General features: G+C 44.2%; 1 protein-coding gene across 2 annotated transcripts; it reads right to left on the minus strand.

Annotated features, from left to right (window-relative positions):
• Window positions 1-1744: 1744 nt before the first annotated feature.
• On the minus strand, window positions 1745-18211 carry LOC130180691 (SLIT and NTRK-like protein 3). 2 transcript variants are annotated; one of them, XM_056394367.1, is made up of 7 exons: window positions 17849-18211; window positions 14527-14807; window positions 14085-14336; window positions 13718-13833; window positions 12514-13443; window positions 10907-11126; window positions 1745-4415 (listed from the first exon to the last, which is right to left on the minus strand). In XM_056394367.1, exons 2-7 carry the CDS (start codon window positions 14740-14742, stop codon window positions 3279-3281), a joined length of 2871 nt encoding a protein of 956 aa, XP_056250342.1. In that variant the 5' UTR covers window positions 14743-14807; window positions 17849-18211; the 3' UTR covers window positions 1745-3278. The 2 variants fall into 2 exon arrangements, with proteins under 2 accessions (XP_056250342.1, XP_056250343.1); XM_056394368.1 differs by having other exon boundaries at window positions 17719-17858.
• Window positions 18212-18591: the final 380 nt, after the last annotated feature.

Raw genomic sequence — 18591 nt, forward strand, 5'->3', positions numbered from 1 at the left:
ACACACACACACACACACACACACACACACACACACACACACACACACACACACACACACACACACACACACACACACACACACACACACGCTCACTCAGAATCGCAGCTCGGGCTAAATCTATTATGCAAAATGACAGTGTTTTAATCAGGCTAATTGTCCAGCTCCTCACCATGTCTCTGACATCTCTACTTAACCGATGCCACAGCAGCACTGTTTTTTTTTCTTCTTTTTTTTTAAAGGAATAAATGACATGGCAGTGGAGGAAGAGCGAGAGGCAATCTAAGCCACAGAGGCCCACAGGCGTTTGAAGTCTAAAGACTCTTTCATCCTCGACTCTGGGAAATGAATGATTTTTTTCACACAGTGACAGGACAGCTCTGACAGGACCCAAACACATGAACCATGGCAAAGCTGTCAGATAGTCAAACACACATACACAGGACACATACGCATGCATACAGGGAAACACAAGTGCGAAACACACACACACACACACACAGCTGGAGCAGGTCCAGAGCACCAAAGTGTTGCAAAAATCAGGCACTCTGCGTTCATGGGCGAGGGAGTGAGAAGTGAGCGTCAAAAGTGAGACAGAGGGAGAAAGAATAGGACGGAGAGAATGATGCTATAATTAGTCGTTTGTTGCTTTAACTGGCATTTAGTTTTAACTGGGCTTCTTTGTCTGTAGACACAATGGGGCTGATGTGGCATGAGTGAACTACACAGCTTAGAGGATTAAGGCTGGACCGAGGCTGTGGCGCCGCACTCGCGCTCTCCGTCACACGCAACAAACAGACACTCGACTAGCTGCACAAACACCCAGCTTCATGCACTTTCTTAAACACACACACACAAGCACGCACACACCTACAAACAAAGGCACACCCCTCTGAATACTCTCACACACACACACACACACACACGGTCCTGCATGTGCGCGCACACAAACACACACACAAACGGTCCTGCGTGTGCGCACACACACACGCACACACACACACACAAACGCACCCACAGGGGGATTATCTGTGCAACAGAGTTCTGAACACTGAGAGTGAGGAGGCGTCTGAAGAACTGCACTCATCACCGAAGGATGGAAAGAGCACAGCAGAAAGAAACAAACACACACACACACACACACACACACACACACACAGATACACTTCAGTGCGAGCTACCTGTGTGTTGAGCAGCATATAGAACAGCAGCTCTACGTGTCCGTCCTGTGAGGCTGAGCTGACAGCCAGAGCAATGAGAGGGAAAGAGAGGGATGGGGAAATAGGGGGAGAGAGGAAAGAACAAAAGAGGAAGGTGAGGAGGAATGAGGAGCCGAGGAAAAGAGAGATCACAGCGGACGGAGAGATGAAAGCAGAGGAGAGACGGAAAGAGAGAAGATGGAGAAAATCATTAAGACAGAAATGGAGCTGGAAAAAGATGGAGCAATTCACGACCTTGGCCCCCGAGGGGCCAACAGCCTTACATGTCCTCATTTCACAAATAGAATGTATTGATTTTAAACCATTAATGTGGCAGATTTCACACTATTAGCTTCTATCTCCAGCCTTTAGTGTGTGAGGAACCCGGCAGGCGCTCAGCTTTGCTCAACTCTCATCTGATCTCTCCAACATGCTGCGTGGACAGGCTTACAGGCTTAGCATACCTCGAGCTGTTTCCTTCATGCACCATTAAGGCAACGGAGACAGAGGGAGAGTGAGTGTGCATTTATGGGGCATGTGTGTATGTGTGTGTGTGTGTGTGTGTGCGTCACATAGTAGCTGCCATCGCAAAGTTTTTTTTACGTAGCACCCTTTATTGTATTTCGTGGGTCGGCGGTAAGAAGGCTGAACCAGATGCAGAATCATCCTATACATTAATATAACATGATCCCTTACAGGAGAGCTTCAACACGCAAAAACTAAGAATAAATATATTCACAACTGCCTCTACTATTGGTAGGAGATGAAAGCATAAAAAGGTACCTCCATAAAAGATAATAATCGATAGTTGATAGAAGTGTCTGTCTTTTTTCTTTTTTTTTTGACGAAAAAGAAAAAAAAACTAAAAAACAAAAAACAAAAATGCCTTCACGTCCTGGATTTTTGTCCTTTTTTGCCATTCAATTTTCCTCTGAGAAATACTTAAAAATCAATACAATAACCTCAGTGCCTTTGTCCAATGAAAGAAAACGTGGAGCAGAGGTCCTCGTGGCCCCATTAAGTCTAGCTGATTAAGAAATCCAAAATGCATCCAATCCATTGCCACAGTGTCCTTCTGTGTTATGTCGGCCTTCCTTTGTTTTGTCTTGCATTCAAAAAAATAATAACTTCTCTATCCTTTCCATCACAAAACCACTTTATACTTTCACACAGCACACCGCAACCACCGATTCATAAGTCCCTCATCTAGCCCTGTAAAAATTCAACCGGATAAGCAAATTAAGTTAACTGGATGAGATGAAAATGAACTGAACTGCATACAAACAACTCCGATATTGACTGGGTATATTATTATTATTTTTGGCTCATCCAGGGAATGCAATTATTCGGCGGCTTTGATTGGTTTTAGTCTCAGTCGTCCATCAGCGTCCCATCCGTTGGTAGTCAAACCTCTTTGTTTAGATAAATAGATCTGTATTCATAGAAAAATAAGCATTGACCACGCTGCTGGCTGTTCATTGCTAAGGCACTTGGCTGTTTTCAGTCATTTCTCTCCCTCTCGCTTTGTCTCCGTCGCTTCTCCATCTTTGCGTGTCCACCCAGCTCGCTCCGCACCTTCCGCCTGTCACAGTTTATGACTCTGTGTTGGATGTTGCAAAGAGCTGGTGTGTTTCACCTCCACGCAGGTCTTTTGAGAGTGATAATATGAACATTAACGCCCACCGCCACGCTGTCTCCCGCTCATTGTGGCGCTGAGTAGGAAAAAAAAAAAGGGCCTCGGTTCGTTACGATTGTGAGGTGTAATGGAGGGGGGGGGGGGAATTTACTGTAGTAGCTGCAGCTGAAGTTTTGCCTCCAGGCAGAGATCTGGGATCAGCTAATCCTTGCCAAACCTATATGCCAGGAGTGGGGAAAATACAAAAACTGACCTCAGCTCCTTATCCAGGAATAAACATAGTGTGTAGTGTAGTCCCACTCCCCCACAGGCTCCTCTCAAAGCCACGCCAGCCTCTGTACAGGAGTCATTGTTACTGGATGATTCATCACCAGAGAGGGAGATGATGAGGAGACGAGAGAAGAGGGGAAGCAGGAGGAGGAGGGCGAGGAGGAGGAGGAGTGTTAGAACTGGTATGAGCGGTCCAGCACCTCCATGTAGTCTGGTGTGGTCCTCAGTCTGGCTCTCTGCTCCCCTGCTCCCTGCTCGCTCTGACTGCCGTTGCTACCACCTGCTGTGGAGCTGACGGTGGTGACCACGGGCGTTTGGTCAGGTCTGGAGTCCTGTTTGGAGTCCTGGGGGTGGGGGTAGCGGGGCGGCGGCCTCGCATACCTGTCTGGCAGGTCTCTGAACTCTGGGGCGGGGAGTCTGAAGAGGCAGTCCACCAGTTCGACTTTAGGGGTGGGGCCCTGGCTGTCGATCACTGTGGGGCACAGGATGCCGTTCCCGTGAAGGCCGGCGAGCGGTCCCATCGCCCCTGTGACGGTGTTGATGGGTGAGGAGGACACCTCCAGAGTCCACTCCCTCTCCTTCTCTGCTGCAGAGCAGTATGCTCCCTCGACGTCTTTGGAAGCTGCAAACGTCTGCTGCTGCCGTGGTCGCTGCTTCACCGCGGTATCCTGCTCCTCTTTGTAGATGGGGTTGCTACACATGTGCGAGGCTGCGGCGGGGTCGGGACCTTTTGACGCAGCCTCTGGGGGTAAGATGGTGTCATAAACATGGTTGTGTTCCGGTGGAGGTAGAGGCGGCGTCTCTGGGATGCCGTGGTGATGGTGGTGGTGGTGGTGTGTCTGCTCGGTGAAGATTCCACACTCCATCTGGATGCCGGCCAAGTCTACCTCTCCCTGGCGACGGAACGGCAGCTTGTCCCTCCTCCTCAGGGCGTAGGCGATTAGTGCCGCTGCCGCGAAGAATGCTGAGACAAACAACACCAGCAGGCTGAGCACTAACACCGACAGAGGGATTGAATCCTTCCCTGGAGGGATCAGGGGCCCCAGCCCAGGGCCGGGGTAGCCAACTGATACACCTCTGTCGGCAGCTGTGGAGGTGGCCGCCTGCTCCTCCTGTTCCTGGTCCTCCTGGGGCTCCAGTTCAGGGCAGAGCAGCTCCATGGAGAGGGAGCGCAGGTCTACGCCTTTGGTCTTTTCCGGAGTATGGCAGACCACCTCTCCCACCACCACCACCGCGCTGAGCCCCTCCAGCCAACGCTTCAATGGAGCTGCCTCGCAGTTGCACTCCCATGGGTTCTGCTGCAGGTCCACCTGGAGAAATACATAACACCACAGCGCATTGTCATTGTGTAATAGTAGACTAATTACTCATCTGCCATGCAATGCAAATTCATGAAACACAACGACAACAAAAAAAAAGATCCTTTTGCTGACATTCTTGTGATATATATTAGTAACTTGGTAAATGTCTGTTGTCTTGAGGAATAAGCCAATAGCTTACACTCTAATAGGATGACAACAAGAAAAATGATGTTTTCTCTGCTACCTTCGCCTCTCACCAGCAAAAATATATATATAGAAAATGAGTTTTTCGGCATTTGCATAATAGAATACAGCTCTCCTTGAAGGCCAGTGTCTCTAAATTATTTTTTTTTTTTGAAATATGCACGGGTTGGATAGCACTGATTAATGTAAATAATGTCATTATGGGGTCATCATAACATTGAAGTGCTTACATTTACTGAACGGCTGCGCAAAGGCATGATATATTCTAAATAACAGAAAACGATCTGAGCAGGGACCAATTCAACTTGTTCCACCCACACGGGCTCTCTTAAAAAGCTGTTCACACATGTACTACAGCAGGTTATGGGAATATTTCAGTTTACAATAAAGACCACTCAGAGTTTACATAAGTGGTTATTCACAAAACTCACAGCAGGTTTTTTCTGTGAGTATGAGCATGTGAGAATATCACAGCACTTTGTTGTCAACAATAGACGGGATGTGATGCAACTCTCCCTTGTGCTATAATCCAATACGTATGTGCGTAAATCCATTTTTCTCATTGCCAGCTATTGATTGAAAACAAACTCAAATATTCGCTTTGCCACACTTTGAAATGGCTAAAGCAGATTATGCACAAAGGGAATCACTTACATCACGTCGTTCTGTCTGCAGAACTGATCTATTCCATATCTTTAGCAATGACTTTGGCAATGAGGGCTGATATCCTCTCTGTCACACTTCCAAGGAGCTTGCACAAATGTTGTCATGCTAATTTGGTTAGACCATCTCCCTGGCTTGCAGAAATAGATGGATGCTTTTTGAGATGATTCAGCATTGCTGTTATGGGAGCCATGGTACGGCTAGTTTCCCATGCCTCACGCCAAACAACAGGATGCTCCTTCACTTTATTGAACTTAGCCCACTGTGGGCAATTGTGTGGCTTTGATAATGACATAAGTGCAACTGGAGGCTGAGTAGAAACAACAGTCATCCGCAGTTTTAACTCACTTCCACTATATTAAAGGTCCACTGGAAAAGTGCTGCTTTGCAAGTTTCTGTACTATTGTCTAAATCTGTGATGTAGCATGACTGAACATAAAAAAAATAAATAAAAAAAAAACAAGCTGACATTTTAAATAAACACTGTTCATAACTTCCACAACTACAGTCTTACATCTGGTTGAAACTCTTGAAGCATTTTATTCCCAGGCTTGCTTTACTGTTTGCCTTCCTGTTTACTTTCATGCAGATCCCAAGAGGTCTACCCCCTTCTCTTTTGCAAGCATCTGTCCAACATGTCCAACACAGTTTCCAATTTACACGCCTGGTCACCTAGTGTGTGATTTGCTGTCAGCTTGTCAGTCAAAGCTGTGTTGCGAAGGGAAATTATAGACCCTCAATTCGCCCGACAGGTGGTAGTTGCAGTAGAAATGCAAGTGCGCAACACCAGTATATATTTGTCATAATGAGGCTTTTAGTAAACTCATTCTACTTACAAATTCAAATACAGTATGTTAATGTCAACAGCAGGCAAAACCAGCCACCACTGTTATTTAAATGTTATAGATCTGAATGCAACACTGTTTTGAGCCTGCATATTCAGAAAGAAAAACATTCAAAAAAACCCTATTTTGTCAGGAAATATATGTAGCCTGACTTAAATAATGACTTCAATTTTGGATGAAACTGCCACCCTTTAGCCACAGAAGAGTGAATTTACTCTTGTGGGTTTTTATCGTTATGACAGAGATCAAAGATCAAGCAATAATTGTCCAAAATTTACTTGGGAGCTATAAAGAAAAAATCTCATCAAGGGAGAAATTCAGGATGTTCTCAGTGAGCCATGTGTCTTATAATTGATCACTTTGCCCAAACAGCAATATCCTGTCAGTCATTAGGATTCCTCCAGTTAGTTCACAGAAATATAGTCAATATAAGCAGGTTTTTGGAAGTTCTGGTGCAGGGATTTTTGCTGTAGTCTCTGGTGATGAGATGCCCCTGAGTGACAGCTTGCCTAGCCTTCTCCATACTGATGAATGTGTTTCATTGTCTTTTGAATAATACACACAGGGCAGAAATGAAAAGAGTGCATTTGAAGAAGAATCTGCAGTATGTGCAAAATTTTGGATCCCTGAAAAATGTGTAGGGAAACTGATCTTCATGGCAACAGTATATGTGAGATGTTATACATACAATGGCAGAGAAATGTGTCAAAGCAAATTCACTCATGGATACTCTTATACTGTTATATTTCACCAGTCTGTGATGTGAATTCCTGGAGGTTTTTTTTCATTGAAGTGTTGTAATTTACTTTCATAGTGTACTCATGCTCCTTTTGGCTGCCTCAATGACTTCTACCTCGGATAGTGATTTCCCATATTTCCTGGAGTGACTTCAACAACCCCTTGAGAAGGGGCATGAACTTGTTCTATCCAGCGGTTTGTGTTTCATGTAGGTGGAGCGAGAGCGGTAGTAATAGCAAAGAGTAAAGAGCAAGAGTTTCTGGTCCACTGAGGCTACTGTCGGTGGAGAAATTGGCGTCTCTGCCTCTGTGTGATCGCTGAACATCAGCGCAACATGGTGAGTCTAGAAATAAGCCCTTGATCTTTTATTCTGAGGGAAAACAAACACAGATTTTTAATGCTGCTGTATTAGATATCTGGATTTTCCATGTTCAAAAAGTGCCCCACACTGCAATGGAAGTATGTAGACATGACAACCAGTATTTTTTGCAATGTTACCTGCAGAGGAATACAACACTACACAACAAAATGCACCCAGAAATGGAGGTTTTGTATTGAACTTTTAGACAGTTTGGCCATTTTTGTAAATCACACATGAATCTACTTTTCACAACTGCTACAGATATAAAGGACTGATCAATAATCCAATATTACAGTCCATTACCTCTCTGTATATGACTGCAAAATGACAGTATTCTCATATCCAAGTTTTGTGGTTCACGCTTTTCATGTTGAATACTAATATTTTATATTGACCAAAATCTGATACAGCATGACATTAAGTACTTGGAATAAATATTTTGTCCCTGTGAAAACACATAAACTTATAACATACTGATATTGAAATAATACTGCAAAAATAAGTCTAAAGGTAATTATGTCATACCATATCATCAACTCCTATAGCTAACTGAATAGAAACTATTATTAACTATTAGCTAATTAAATTCCTCCTCTCTTTCAGTAGTGAGAAAATCCTGCCATTACCTTTAGCAAGAGCAGTGCAGTGGCAGGAGTTAAACAGGCTTTGGCATTTAATGCTAAATCACAAATGCTGAAGACAGTCCATTTTCTATCGTAAAATAAGAGATTCATTTATATGTTTGCCAGAGGAACGGTCCCACTCCACACCAACTAAAAGCTGAGCATTACAGTTTTTTATTGAGATATTTGTTTAAAACACCTGGTCCTGTTTTTACATTGCTGTGAAATATCAAGTGAAATATTGTTTTATATTACAAGAAAATGTAACTCATTTTCACAGCAACACGTCCTCTAAATTAAGAAGAAGATGATATCTATAAGGATCTAAAACAGGAAAAATAACAATCAGACCAACACAAGTAAATGTTCAACTTAACATCCTAGTTACTGGCTAGCTGCTATAGCCACCTAGCACCACAAACCACAATGTTGCTTTCCCTAAATGTTAGCTTAGAATCACGCTCTAGCTTAAAATCCTTTGCTAGTCTGATAACAGAAGAACAAGTTTTAAAATTCAGTATATAATCAGGGAGTAAGTTCAGTAAATGAGGAAAGATTGGTTTGTTCAGTTTTGACAAAGTTTCATGTCACCAATTTGTTCATTTTTTACAAGCTAAGTGACTGTTCAATTCCGTACACCACTAGACCTATTCAAGCACTGTTTTCAGTCGCCAAGCCAGATACTACTGGCTACTAGACACATCATGATTGTTTCTTCAATATCTTTCAATACGCTTTTAATTAGGACTTAACGTAGCCTACTGTGCATCGTGCCTGAGCTAAAAACAGTCCTCTACTAAACGCTAATGTCTCTGTCAGTGACAATGACAATTCACTGTAGTTGCCACCTATAAAACATGTTGTTTTAAACACTTTTTTTTTTGCTTGGATTAAACAAATAAGATATAATATTAATAAATGAGCTTCAGAGGTGCTGTAACTACCTTTTGACAGAGCCAAGCTAGCCGTTTCCCTTTGTTACCAGTCTTTATGCTAAGCTAAGCTAACTGACTGCTGACTCTTAACTCCATATAGTATAGTGTACAGATATTAAAGGGGTATTGGTCTTCTTATCTAACTCTCTGGAAGTGAATAAGTGTTTTTTTCCAAACATTTGAACTGTCTTTTGAAATATATATTCGTACATGTATTGAACACCCAGATTGAATCAAACTGTAAGGGTCAAAAGTCAAGTAAAAACTGACAATTAGGCGTAGCTATGTTGGGCATTAAGTGTAATGGTTTCCTTTTAAACCAGTCCCTGGTGAATACTGATTTTTTTCATCAATCTTTTCTGTGAGTGCATTGTTTTTCTATCTGACATCATTCAAGGTGAAACGCTCCTGTGGGCAAATTTCTTCACTGCATTTGGCAATGATATGCGAGTGCTGCCCGACTGTACAACATTTTTTTATGTATTCCTGAACTGTACATATTTCTGGCATCCACTCAGATGCTGATTCACCTAACTTACTTTTGCTATTAATTCTCAAGTTAAGTATAGACACTGTAGCTATTTTAATTTTCTCTTTAATGAGTTACCAATGGTAATCTTTATTTTTAATAACAAAGACATCAAGGAAGTAATTTTCTAATATATCAGTGCATGTAATGGGTGTGACTGTATAATCCTGTCCTTGATGGTAACACTGACTCTAAGCTATACATGCTGCTGCTTTATGATTATCAAAATGGAGTGCTTTTTACAGCAGCTGCGAGCTTCATCCTGCTTCCATCTGTGTTACCCTTTGATTTTACTGTGCAAGCTCTGGCTCCAAAAACACATGCCAGCACCCAGAAATCCCACTAACCAAGCTTCAAACAGGCCAGCAGTAAGTCAACAGGTGATGTCATTGTCACATTATTTTCTGCAGTCCATGGGCAGCACTAATGTGTCTTTGTCAGAGTAATAACAACCCGGTAAATGAATGAATTCAATTACTGTGCCACAGATTTTGAGCACTACAATGGTGACACCGCTGGGCTTTATGAATATGGCCCACAGTGTACTTCCATTTGGTGAATGCTTTAATGCACTTGGACATCAGAGGCGGCACAAATAATACAATACACTTCTACATGGCTCCTCCAGCTCCATAAACCACTGTCGTCCTTCCCTTGAGTAAACATTTAGAAACAGCATGCGAACGGCAAGCCTCACCCACACTCCCTAGGATCAGGAATTTTCCATGGAGCAAAGTAAAACGGAAATTCACAATGGCATTCAGGGTAATCCACACCCACCTTACCTGATTCTACTTTGGCTCTCTGAGAAAAGCATGGTACACTAAATTTGCTGAAGTGAGAGGAGGCAGGATGAAAAAATTGTAATACCTAGGGTTTGGTCCTTATCTGTGCATTGTGTACATCGGCCAGCCCCATAATGCCGCAGCCAAATGTGTTAGGTAAGGCCAAACACAAACAGCGCATTTTAACACATACTGTAGTTTATGCAGTCTATTTACTAAGAGTTGCGTTAATTATAAGCATACTCAAAAACTTGAGGGGTGCAGCTTTCTCCAGTTTAGCTGCTGATTTATTAAGACCACTTATGCAAATCAAGGCAATTGCAATTTTCCAATTAGAATACCTGAGGCACAGCCACAGTCCCACATGCCACAGCAGAGCTCTCAAAACAACAGACGATGCAGATGATGGAGAAAACTGCAGCTGTGCCAGAGACCAGGAGATCAAGGGCTGCCCAAAGTTTTAAATGCGGGTTTGGCTCGATCCAAGATTTCAGCTTGTTTTGTTTATTCCATCAAGCTGTGATAATATAATGTGTCTTGACAATGACATTTGAAATAAATGTACTCTGTATAATTATGCTCATTTTCGTTTAGTAAATCAACAGGGGTTATCCACTTCAATAATCTCCATTTTCACTCTGCCACTGTCACTCAACAAAATGCATGTTATTTGACCTAAATTTGCAAAAAGCCTTGTGCCAGGTATCTGAGTCATTTACGCACGCACAGTTTAGGAGATCTGTCATTTTTTCAAGCATCCACCTGCGCTGAAACCACCTCGATCCCTCAGTAAACACAGCTTTAGGTTTGCACCAACCTGTACCAGTCCGGTGAGATGCTCCAGCACGCCCTCCATAGGAAGCTGCAGAAGGTGGTTGTTTCTCAGATTGAGGCGAGCCAAATTTACTCCTGAAAACACACCGAGGGGGAGGCTCTGCAGCAGGTTGGCGTTGAGGAACAAGAGCTGCAGGGATGGCATGGAGTCGAATGTCCCAGGATCTACCTCACGGATCTCGTTGTATTCAAAATAAAGGAACCTAAAATAAAGGAACGGACAGCGTTACAGCGTTTCTATGTCTAGAGACCTCAGACAGACAGATGGAAATAGGAGGATAATTGGGATGTGGTTATGTTAAAAGGAACTATCACTGCATCTCCAAGTACTTAGTGCAATCTGACAGTAAGGAGACATGAAATATAGCAGGAAGGTCCGTCTTTGTCTCACCATGGTACAAAAACATAATTCCTATTCTTGATTAGCACAGCATGAATCTTTAAATCAATTTATTTTGTAAGTATTCTGTAGGTACTTTACTTCTCCTGCACCTCAGCATGATAATTACATCAATGAATATTTATTAAAAAAAAAAAAAAATAACTGTCATAACTAAAATTTGATTTAATCTGCACTTTCCCTGTTCACAGCTGATTAGCTGATCAGCATCAAATGATATTGTGTAATTTCATACTGATGACTACTTACACTTGCCATGGCATGCCTGATCATCATGTTAAATTTAAAGGAACTTTGATTTTTTTCCCCCCCCAATAATAGAAATCAGCAGAGACTTTTCCTTGCATGCTAGTCGTCCAATCTACTTCTATTGCTGAATTAAGTCATAGATCTGGTTTAAATGCTCACCCCAGAGTCACTAACAAAGGCTAACGAGAGGTTAAGAGGAAAACTTTTTGAATGTCCTGAGAGGATCTTTATTATTGATTAATACTCAAATTAACAGGTCTCTAGATTTCTTCAACCCTACCTTGAAAACTAAAGGGTGCTCTCAATATGAAGGTATTATGCCACAAACCTTCTTTATATAGCTTAACATCAAAGCTGACCTGTTGTCTTAATCAAACTCCACAGTGTTTAATTTGCTGAATAAATACAATCGCTGACTGAAGATATTTGCTGTATGCATTATTTGCAGAGGAATTATCTTTGTAAGCTTAATCTGACAATGATACATATGCATCATTCTGACGACTCGTTTTTTATAATAAGCCCTTCTCCAAGAAGCAAATTCCTGGCATCATCCAGACGTCTCACTGCCTTATCAACACCTCTGTATGCGAATACAAAAAAAAAACATTAATTTTCACGTTGTCACTCATGCCAGACTCACACCTCAGCTGAAGCATGCCATCAGGCAGCGTGACTAACAAATGACAATCCTGGAAGAGAATGGGCACCTTTCATTTCAATCAAACTCCGCCACAATGGTTGTCAGAGTGTTCTGCTCTTTGCTATGCCAATATTACAGTGAAATTAATTTCCACATACTTATAAACAAATGTCTAAATACCTAAGCTGACATGTGGTTTCAGTTTGTGGATTTGTTTGAAGTGCAGTGACAACAAAGTGCTTGAAATGCTGCGTGTGATCCAAAAGCATCCAAAACAAGAAAAAAAAAAAGATCCTACCTTAGATTCTGCAACCCCAGGAACACATGGGGGCTGAGCCTCTCGAGGTTGTTCCCATTGAGGTACAGGCTTCTCAGGCTTGTCAGGCTGGAGAAGGCCCCCTCCTGGAGGTAGGAGATGCGGTTGTTCCCCAGGTGAAGAAGGTCAAGACTCGAAAAATTCCAGAAGTCTGTGCGGTAGATCCGCTGGATTAAATTTCCACTCAGGTAGAGCTTGCGGCCGTTAAGGGGCCGAGGTGTGAGCTGGGACACGTTGAGGAAGCCGTTCTCCTTGCAGTTGACTGTCAGGCCGAGGTCTGTGATGTGCAGGTTGCAGGTGCAGCCCAGGGGACAGATGATGGGGATGGGGGGCCGTGTTTGGTAGCCAGCCACGGGGGGATTCTGGTTGGGCATCAGGCTGCGAGACGTGGGGGATGTTCTGGAGGGTCGAGGCCTTTTAGCCGGTCTCGGGTGCCTCTCTCTGTCTTTACGCTCTGCTGAGGAAGAGGAAGACGAAGTCGAGGAGGTATGAGTGTTCTGGCGGGAGCCGTGCACCATAGAGGAGGGTTTAGTTGGCCTGACTCGCCCGGGATGGGAGTTGGGTTTAGAGTTAGGGGGCAAATGTTGGGGCTGCGATCCTGCTGATGGACCACCGGCCTCTCCTTGTAGCTCTTTATCCGGCAGGTCAGCACACAGCTCCTTCCGGGGGATTTCCCTCAGGTCCTTGCCGTGAAGGTGGAATGGATATTCACAGGTAACGTCTCCGACTACAGCTGTGTAAGGGATCTGACCCAGCCACTGCTGTAACTGCACTGCCTCGCAGCCACAGTTCCAGGGATTCTCCTCCAGCTGTAGCTCCATCAGGGAGCGACCAACGTACTCCAGGGTCCCAGCATATGCCAGGCTCTTCAGACGGTTTCCCCGCAGGTCCAGATGAGTCAGAGACACAGATCTGGTGCAGGAAGAGGAGGAGGAGGGGGATAGTTAGCTGGGTTAGATGAAAGGACAATGTGATAGTGAGAGAAAACATAGGTTCACACATTCCATTTCTGTGAAATCTGCTTTTTATCTGATGATTAATCCTCTCTTATGATACGAAATAATATGCCACAGAAACATTAATTCAACGACAGTGCACACCGGCTAATTGTGTCTGACACTGATATTTCTACAGATCAGTCCCGGCATGATTCAAAAGCTTTGCAGTAAAATAATCGAAATGCAACCTGAACAGATGAGCAGGCAAGACAGGGATCAGGTTGTCATTGAGGATGAGAACCCGGAGCTTGTAGAGGAACCTCAGAGCACCGCTGTCTATTCGTTTGATCACATTGTAGTCGGCCTGCAGGTAGGAAAGAGAAAATGTGATGAACATATAATTGCTGCAGTTGAAAAATAGACTGAGCTGAAAGCTGTGGCACTCTCCATTTGAAAATGCACAAAGAGCTTCAGATAATTCTTCCACTCAGACCAGCTGCAAACCACTATGACCATTTCTGTCGCAGCTACCAATTGTAATGTTTTGCAACTTTGTCATTAATCCTGTCAATCATGGATAATCGACATGGATTATAGATTGTCTCGGGCGGTTACCTGGAGGTACTCCAGAGCCTCTAAGCCGGCGAAGGTGTCATTTCGGAAGACCTCCAGCTTGTTCTCGTGGAGGTACAGGCGTCTCAGTTTGGCCAGCCCATGGAAAGCTCCCACTCGGATGTCCTGGAGTGCATTGTTGCCAAGGTTTATCGACACTGCGTTGCCAAGGTGCTGAAACCCGTTGCTATAGAGACGCCTCAGCGAGTTCCTCTGAAGGTTGAGTTTGAAAGGGCGGACCCATGACTGTGACACCTGGGTGATTAATTAGGGGTCTGATTAGTTATTATCTTATTAATTACATGAATTTAACAGTTAAAAACACCCATAAGCCGCATTAGAGACAGGATATTAGACGTGGAGATACGGCGAGTTAATGCGCTAAATGACAGCGCAATAAAGTGCCGTGCAGTTCTACATGCATCTCATTGAGCAAGAGTGATACCTGGCTGACATTAGTGAAGCCCCGCCCATCGCAGTGCACGTGCAGCACGCCTTCTTTGACCTCGCACGTGCAAGGCTCAAAGCACGGCTCGTCCACTTCCTCCTCAGAGTTGTCCACTAGAGGGGTGTGTGTGGAGGTGGGGGTAGGGGTGGGGGTGTGTGACGCCCAGGACAGACACACACACCCCAGGGCCACTGCCAGAGTGACCCACTGCATCCTCCTGCTTCTCCCTCTCAGCTCAGCAGCCTGGGGCTACAGCCCGACATCGGCCCTTCACCGCACTGCACGGCAAAGGCCCAGGCACAAGCATGGATACATTCAGACACACACACACACACACACACACACACACACACACGGTTAACAGAGGGCAAACAGCCAGGGAGGCAACAGCAAAAGTCAGTTCAGGATGAATCAGATTGATGATACATCACAAGCATACGAAAGCAGTCAGAAAATAAAAGTCAAATCAGACTGACTGGAGTGCCATGGGCAAAGAATTACATTACATTGGAATAATGATGTATAGGCCAAATGGAGGCCACAGTATTGCAGTGATATCATCTAAAACTATGGTAAACATACAGAAGCTTTTGGATTTACAGGCATCACAAAGGCAAGAGATATTGATTAAAAAACAACAAGCAAGAACAATATGTCAGCTTTCAACAATGATGTTTTTGAATTAAAAATTTAAATACTGACATTGAAAATGCAAAACAAAGGCAAACACGTGAGCTAGTTCACCTGTGAATCACGTTTTTATCAATTTCAGAGTGGCTTTTTGGACAAGTGAGATGGTGTGTGTGTGTGTGTGTGTGTGTGTGTGTGTGTGTGTGTGTGCTTTTTTGCTTTTTTTTGGGTGGGGGGGGCTTGTGATGAATATATTCATCTGTATTCTCAAATGCCCGGTGAAGCTGAAATGTCACGCATGTGTTGTTTTAATGTATGCAATATGAATATGGGTAAATGCAAATCAGACTCATAATGCTTCTGGTCTAATGAACTGCTCCATTTAATAAGATGAATGGCAATCAGAGAACAGAAGGATGAGGCACAAAATACCCCATATTATCAATCAGTAGAGTATGTTAGGTTATCAACAGCCATCAAGTCCTGTCATAATCATTATTGTGATAATGACAGTGGAGTGAAAGCATCGCTGCAAATCAAAAACTCTTCAAAATTTTCAAAAGGGCTGATGTGAAGGCAGTGCAGCGATGAGCAGGAACATGAACTGACGGTGATAGTGATGGGGTGATGATGATGATGACCATGAGAGTGGCACTGCAATAACAACAGAATGGAGTTGCAGTAGTCCAGGAAACAAAAAAAAAAGAAAGAAGAAAAACAGCTGAGATGTGAGTCTTGCATGGGGATATTTCCTCTCAAGACTTAATGAGATCTAAATTGGATAAAGCATCTCGATCTGCTCATACAGTGTTGAACACTGCCATGCGAAATGCAATAATGATCATGATGGTATGGTAGCTGTAATCATACAGCAATAATCTAGCATCAGCGAGTTAGACAAGGAGGCAGCAGTGAAAACATCACCGCCCGGGAAAGGAAGAGCAATCACAGAGATGATTATGACGGGAGGAGAGATGAAGGGAGAGGTAGAAACGAGAGGAGGAGGAGGAGGACAGAGGGGAGCAAGGCGAAAAGGAATGGAGTAAAGGAGAGACAGACAGAGAAAGGAAGAGTAATGGGCATAGAGTAGGTACAAAGGGAGAGGAAACGGGTGAGGTGGGAGAGAGGAGTGGGATTGCATAAGCAGTGAGAAGTCAGTCAAGGCTGCCACTCAGGATGAGAGCTCACAGTGAAACCGCTGAAATCTGATATTGATTACATCAAAGCCCTCCTCTCGCCCTGCACACAATGTACGCCTGCCTCACAGAGAAACAGCGCTGGAGCCAACTTACGTGTGTGTGTGTGTGTGTGTGTGTGTGTGTGTGTGTGTGTGTGTGTGTTTTGAAAACAATGTGAGAAAGGTCAAACCATATCCAAAAAGTACGCTTTTATAGCCTGCCAAGTACAGAAACAGGTAGCTAGACACGTGTAGATGAGTGTGTGTGATTTCGTAACAAACCAGTGTTAACACTGCAATACTTGTTGGACAATCCCACAGTACTTACAAAGGCACGAGCAGAAGGAAAAATATGTTATTTCCCTGAGAGATGGGGGGGGAGACTCACCCATTTATCAAAGTGTTTTGAACCATGTATGCTTCGCACATGGAATACAGGACAATCTATGCCAACGTGCTCAATAGTGTTTGACAAACTGGAATACAATACGAAACACAACCCATTCAGGGTCCCAGTAGGTCTTCGTTTTCCATCCAAGTAATGCATTGTTTATCGCTGGGCCCCGAGCCCCCCTGTATGGAGCAGATCAATACTGAGTCCAGATAGACCACTGGGATCCCTCCTGTTAGATTCTGCTTTGGTGGACGGCCATCTCCCCCTTAACAAGAAGGAACACAGTCAACACTCAAGCCCTCTTTCTCCAATCAGCCAAGTGGACTAGTCAGCAGTCGGCATAGCTCTGCATCATTACGTTAACAAGAGAGGAAAGGACTTATGTGTTGAGTGGTGACAGCACAGCAGAATTTAAAACTCTATCCATCCATCTATCCATCTATCTATCTATCTGTCATTGTCTTCATGTCCATCTGAAAACAGGCCTGACACAGGTGTGGCTTCCCTCCCTGTCTTTCTTGAGTCTCTCTGACACTGAGTTTTTTTTTTCTTCCTCTCTCCTCTAGACCTGCACACTGACGCAAGCGGACCAGAGATGACGGTCACTGCTTTTTCTTCACCATATTATTCATGTCACATAATTCCTGTGTCTACCTCTCTGTCCTTTCTGTCCGTCAGAATACACACACACACACACATACACACACACAAACACACACACACACACACACACACACACACAGAGCCTCACCAAGCCTCACACTGGCTTTTTACATGGGCCCCTGCTCCCCAGCACAGACCCGCACTATCAGGCAAGCAGCAGCATCACTGATCAAATGTATGGGGCTATCAGCCTGGATAGCCCACAGCCCTCCAAGAAAATCAATTAGCGCCAAACATTACAGCTCACAAATTGCAATAGTTAGCAGAATTAAAGCATGACCAATTAAACAGCCTAGTCATTAACAGAACCTATTAAGACATTTACCAGGCTATGTATGAAAATCCTTGGCAGAGTAACGCAATCCAATTGCATTCCCCATTGTCTGTCTCTCCCCACCAGCCTCTCTGATCCACACAGCGACGCTTAGCAGAGCAGGGATGCGGGTAATACTCACTCAGTCCGCCGCCAAAGAATTAGGGAACGACCGAGAAAACACTTTAGTGGCTGACTGTCGACATGTCGTTCACATTCAGCCGCACTCTTCTCCCTCTCTCTCTCTCTCTCCCTCTCTCTCCGCTCCTGTAGCGGCTGAGGCGGATGGGGAGGGAGGGAGGGGGGAGGACCAGAGCAAGAGGGGGACGTGATAAGACTGCAATGAGGTGGAGGATAAAAACCAGGAGAGAGAGAGAGAGAGAGAGAAAGAGTGAAAAAACCGATTGGCTTTAGGATGCAGGTCCGCTTCTCCACAGTGCAGCCCGTGGGAGCTGCGGCACTGGACCCCTGGACAGGCGTCCAACGCGCGGAGTTGTAGCCTGCGTAATGATGGAGAAGCCTCTCTTCATCTCAAACACAACTGGGTAATTCATAGAAGAGAAAGGGGGGGACGGAGGAGCCGGAATTAATCATGCAATAGGCGGCGCGCAACTGCTAGTTTGTATATGAGGCATAAAAGCGCGCAGGGTGGGTTCCTCCTCATCAAAGCAGCCAGTTCAGTTGCTCATCATAAACAGATTACAGAAGACACAACAGAGTCACAGACAATGGGCCCCATAAACTTTCTCCTCACGTTGCCCGCGTGTGCAGTCTGGTAAAAATGCCCCGACTGTTCAGCTATACCGACAATAATTTATAATCTCATTAGTTTATTCATCTCTCCTCTTGCCCTTAAGCACCCACGGATTTCGTGAAACCGGTGTG

Source organism: Seriola aureovittata, chromosome 13 (genome assembly GCF_021018895.1).
Source record: "Seriola aureovittata isolate HTS-2021-v1 ecotype China chromosome 13, ASM2101889v1, whole genome shotgun sequence".
In the NCBI taxonomy this organism is placed as follows: Eukaryota; Metazoa; Chordata; class Actinopteri; order Carangiformes; family Carangidae; genus Seriola; species Seriola aureovittata.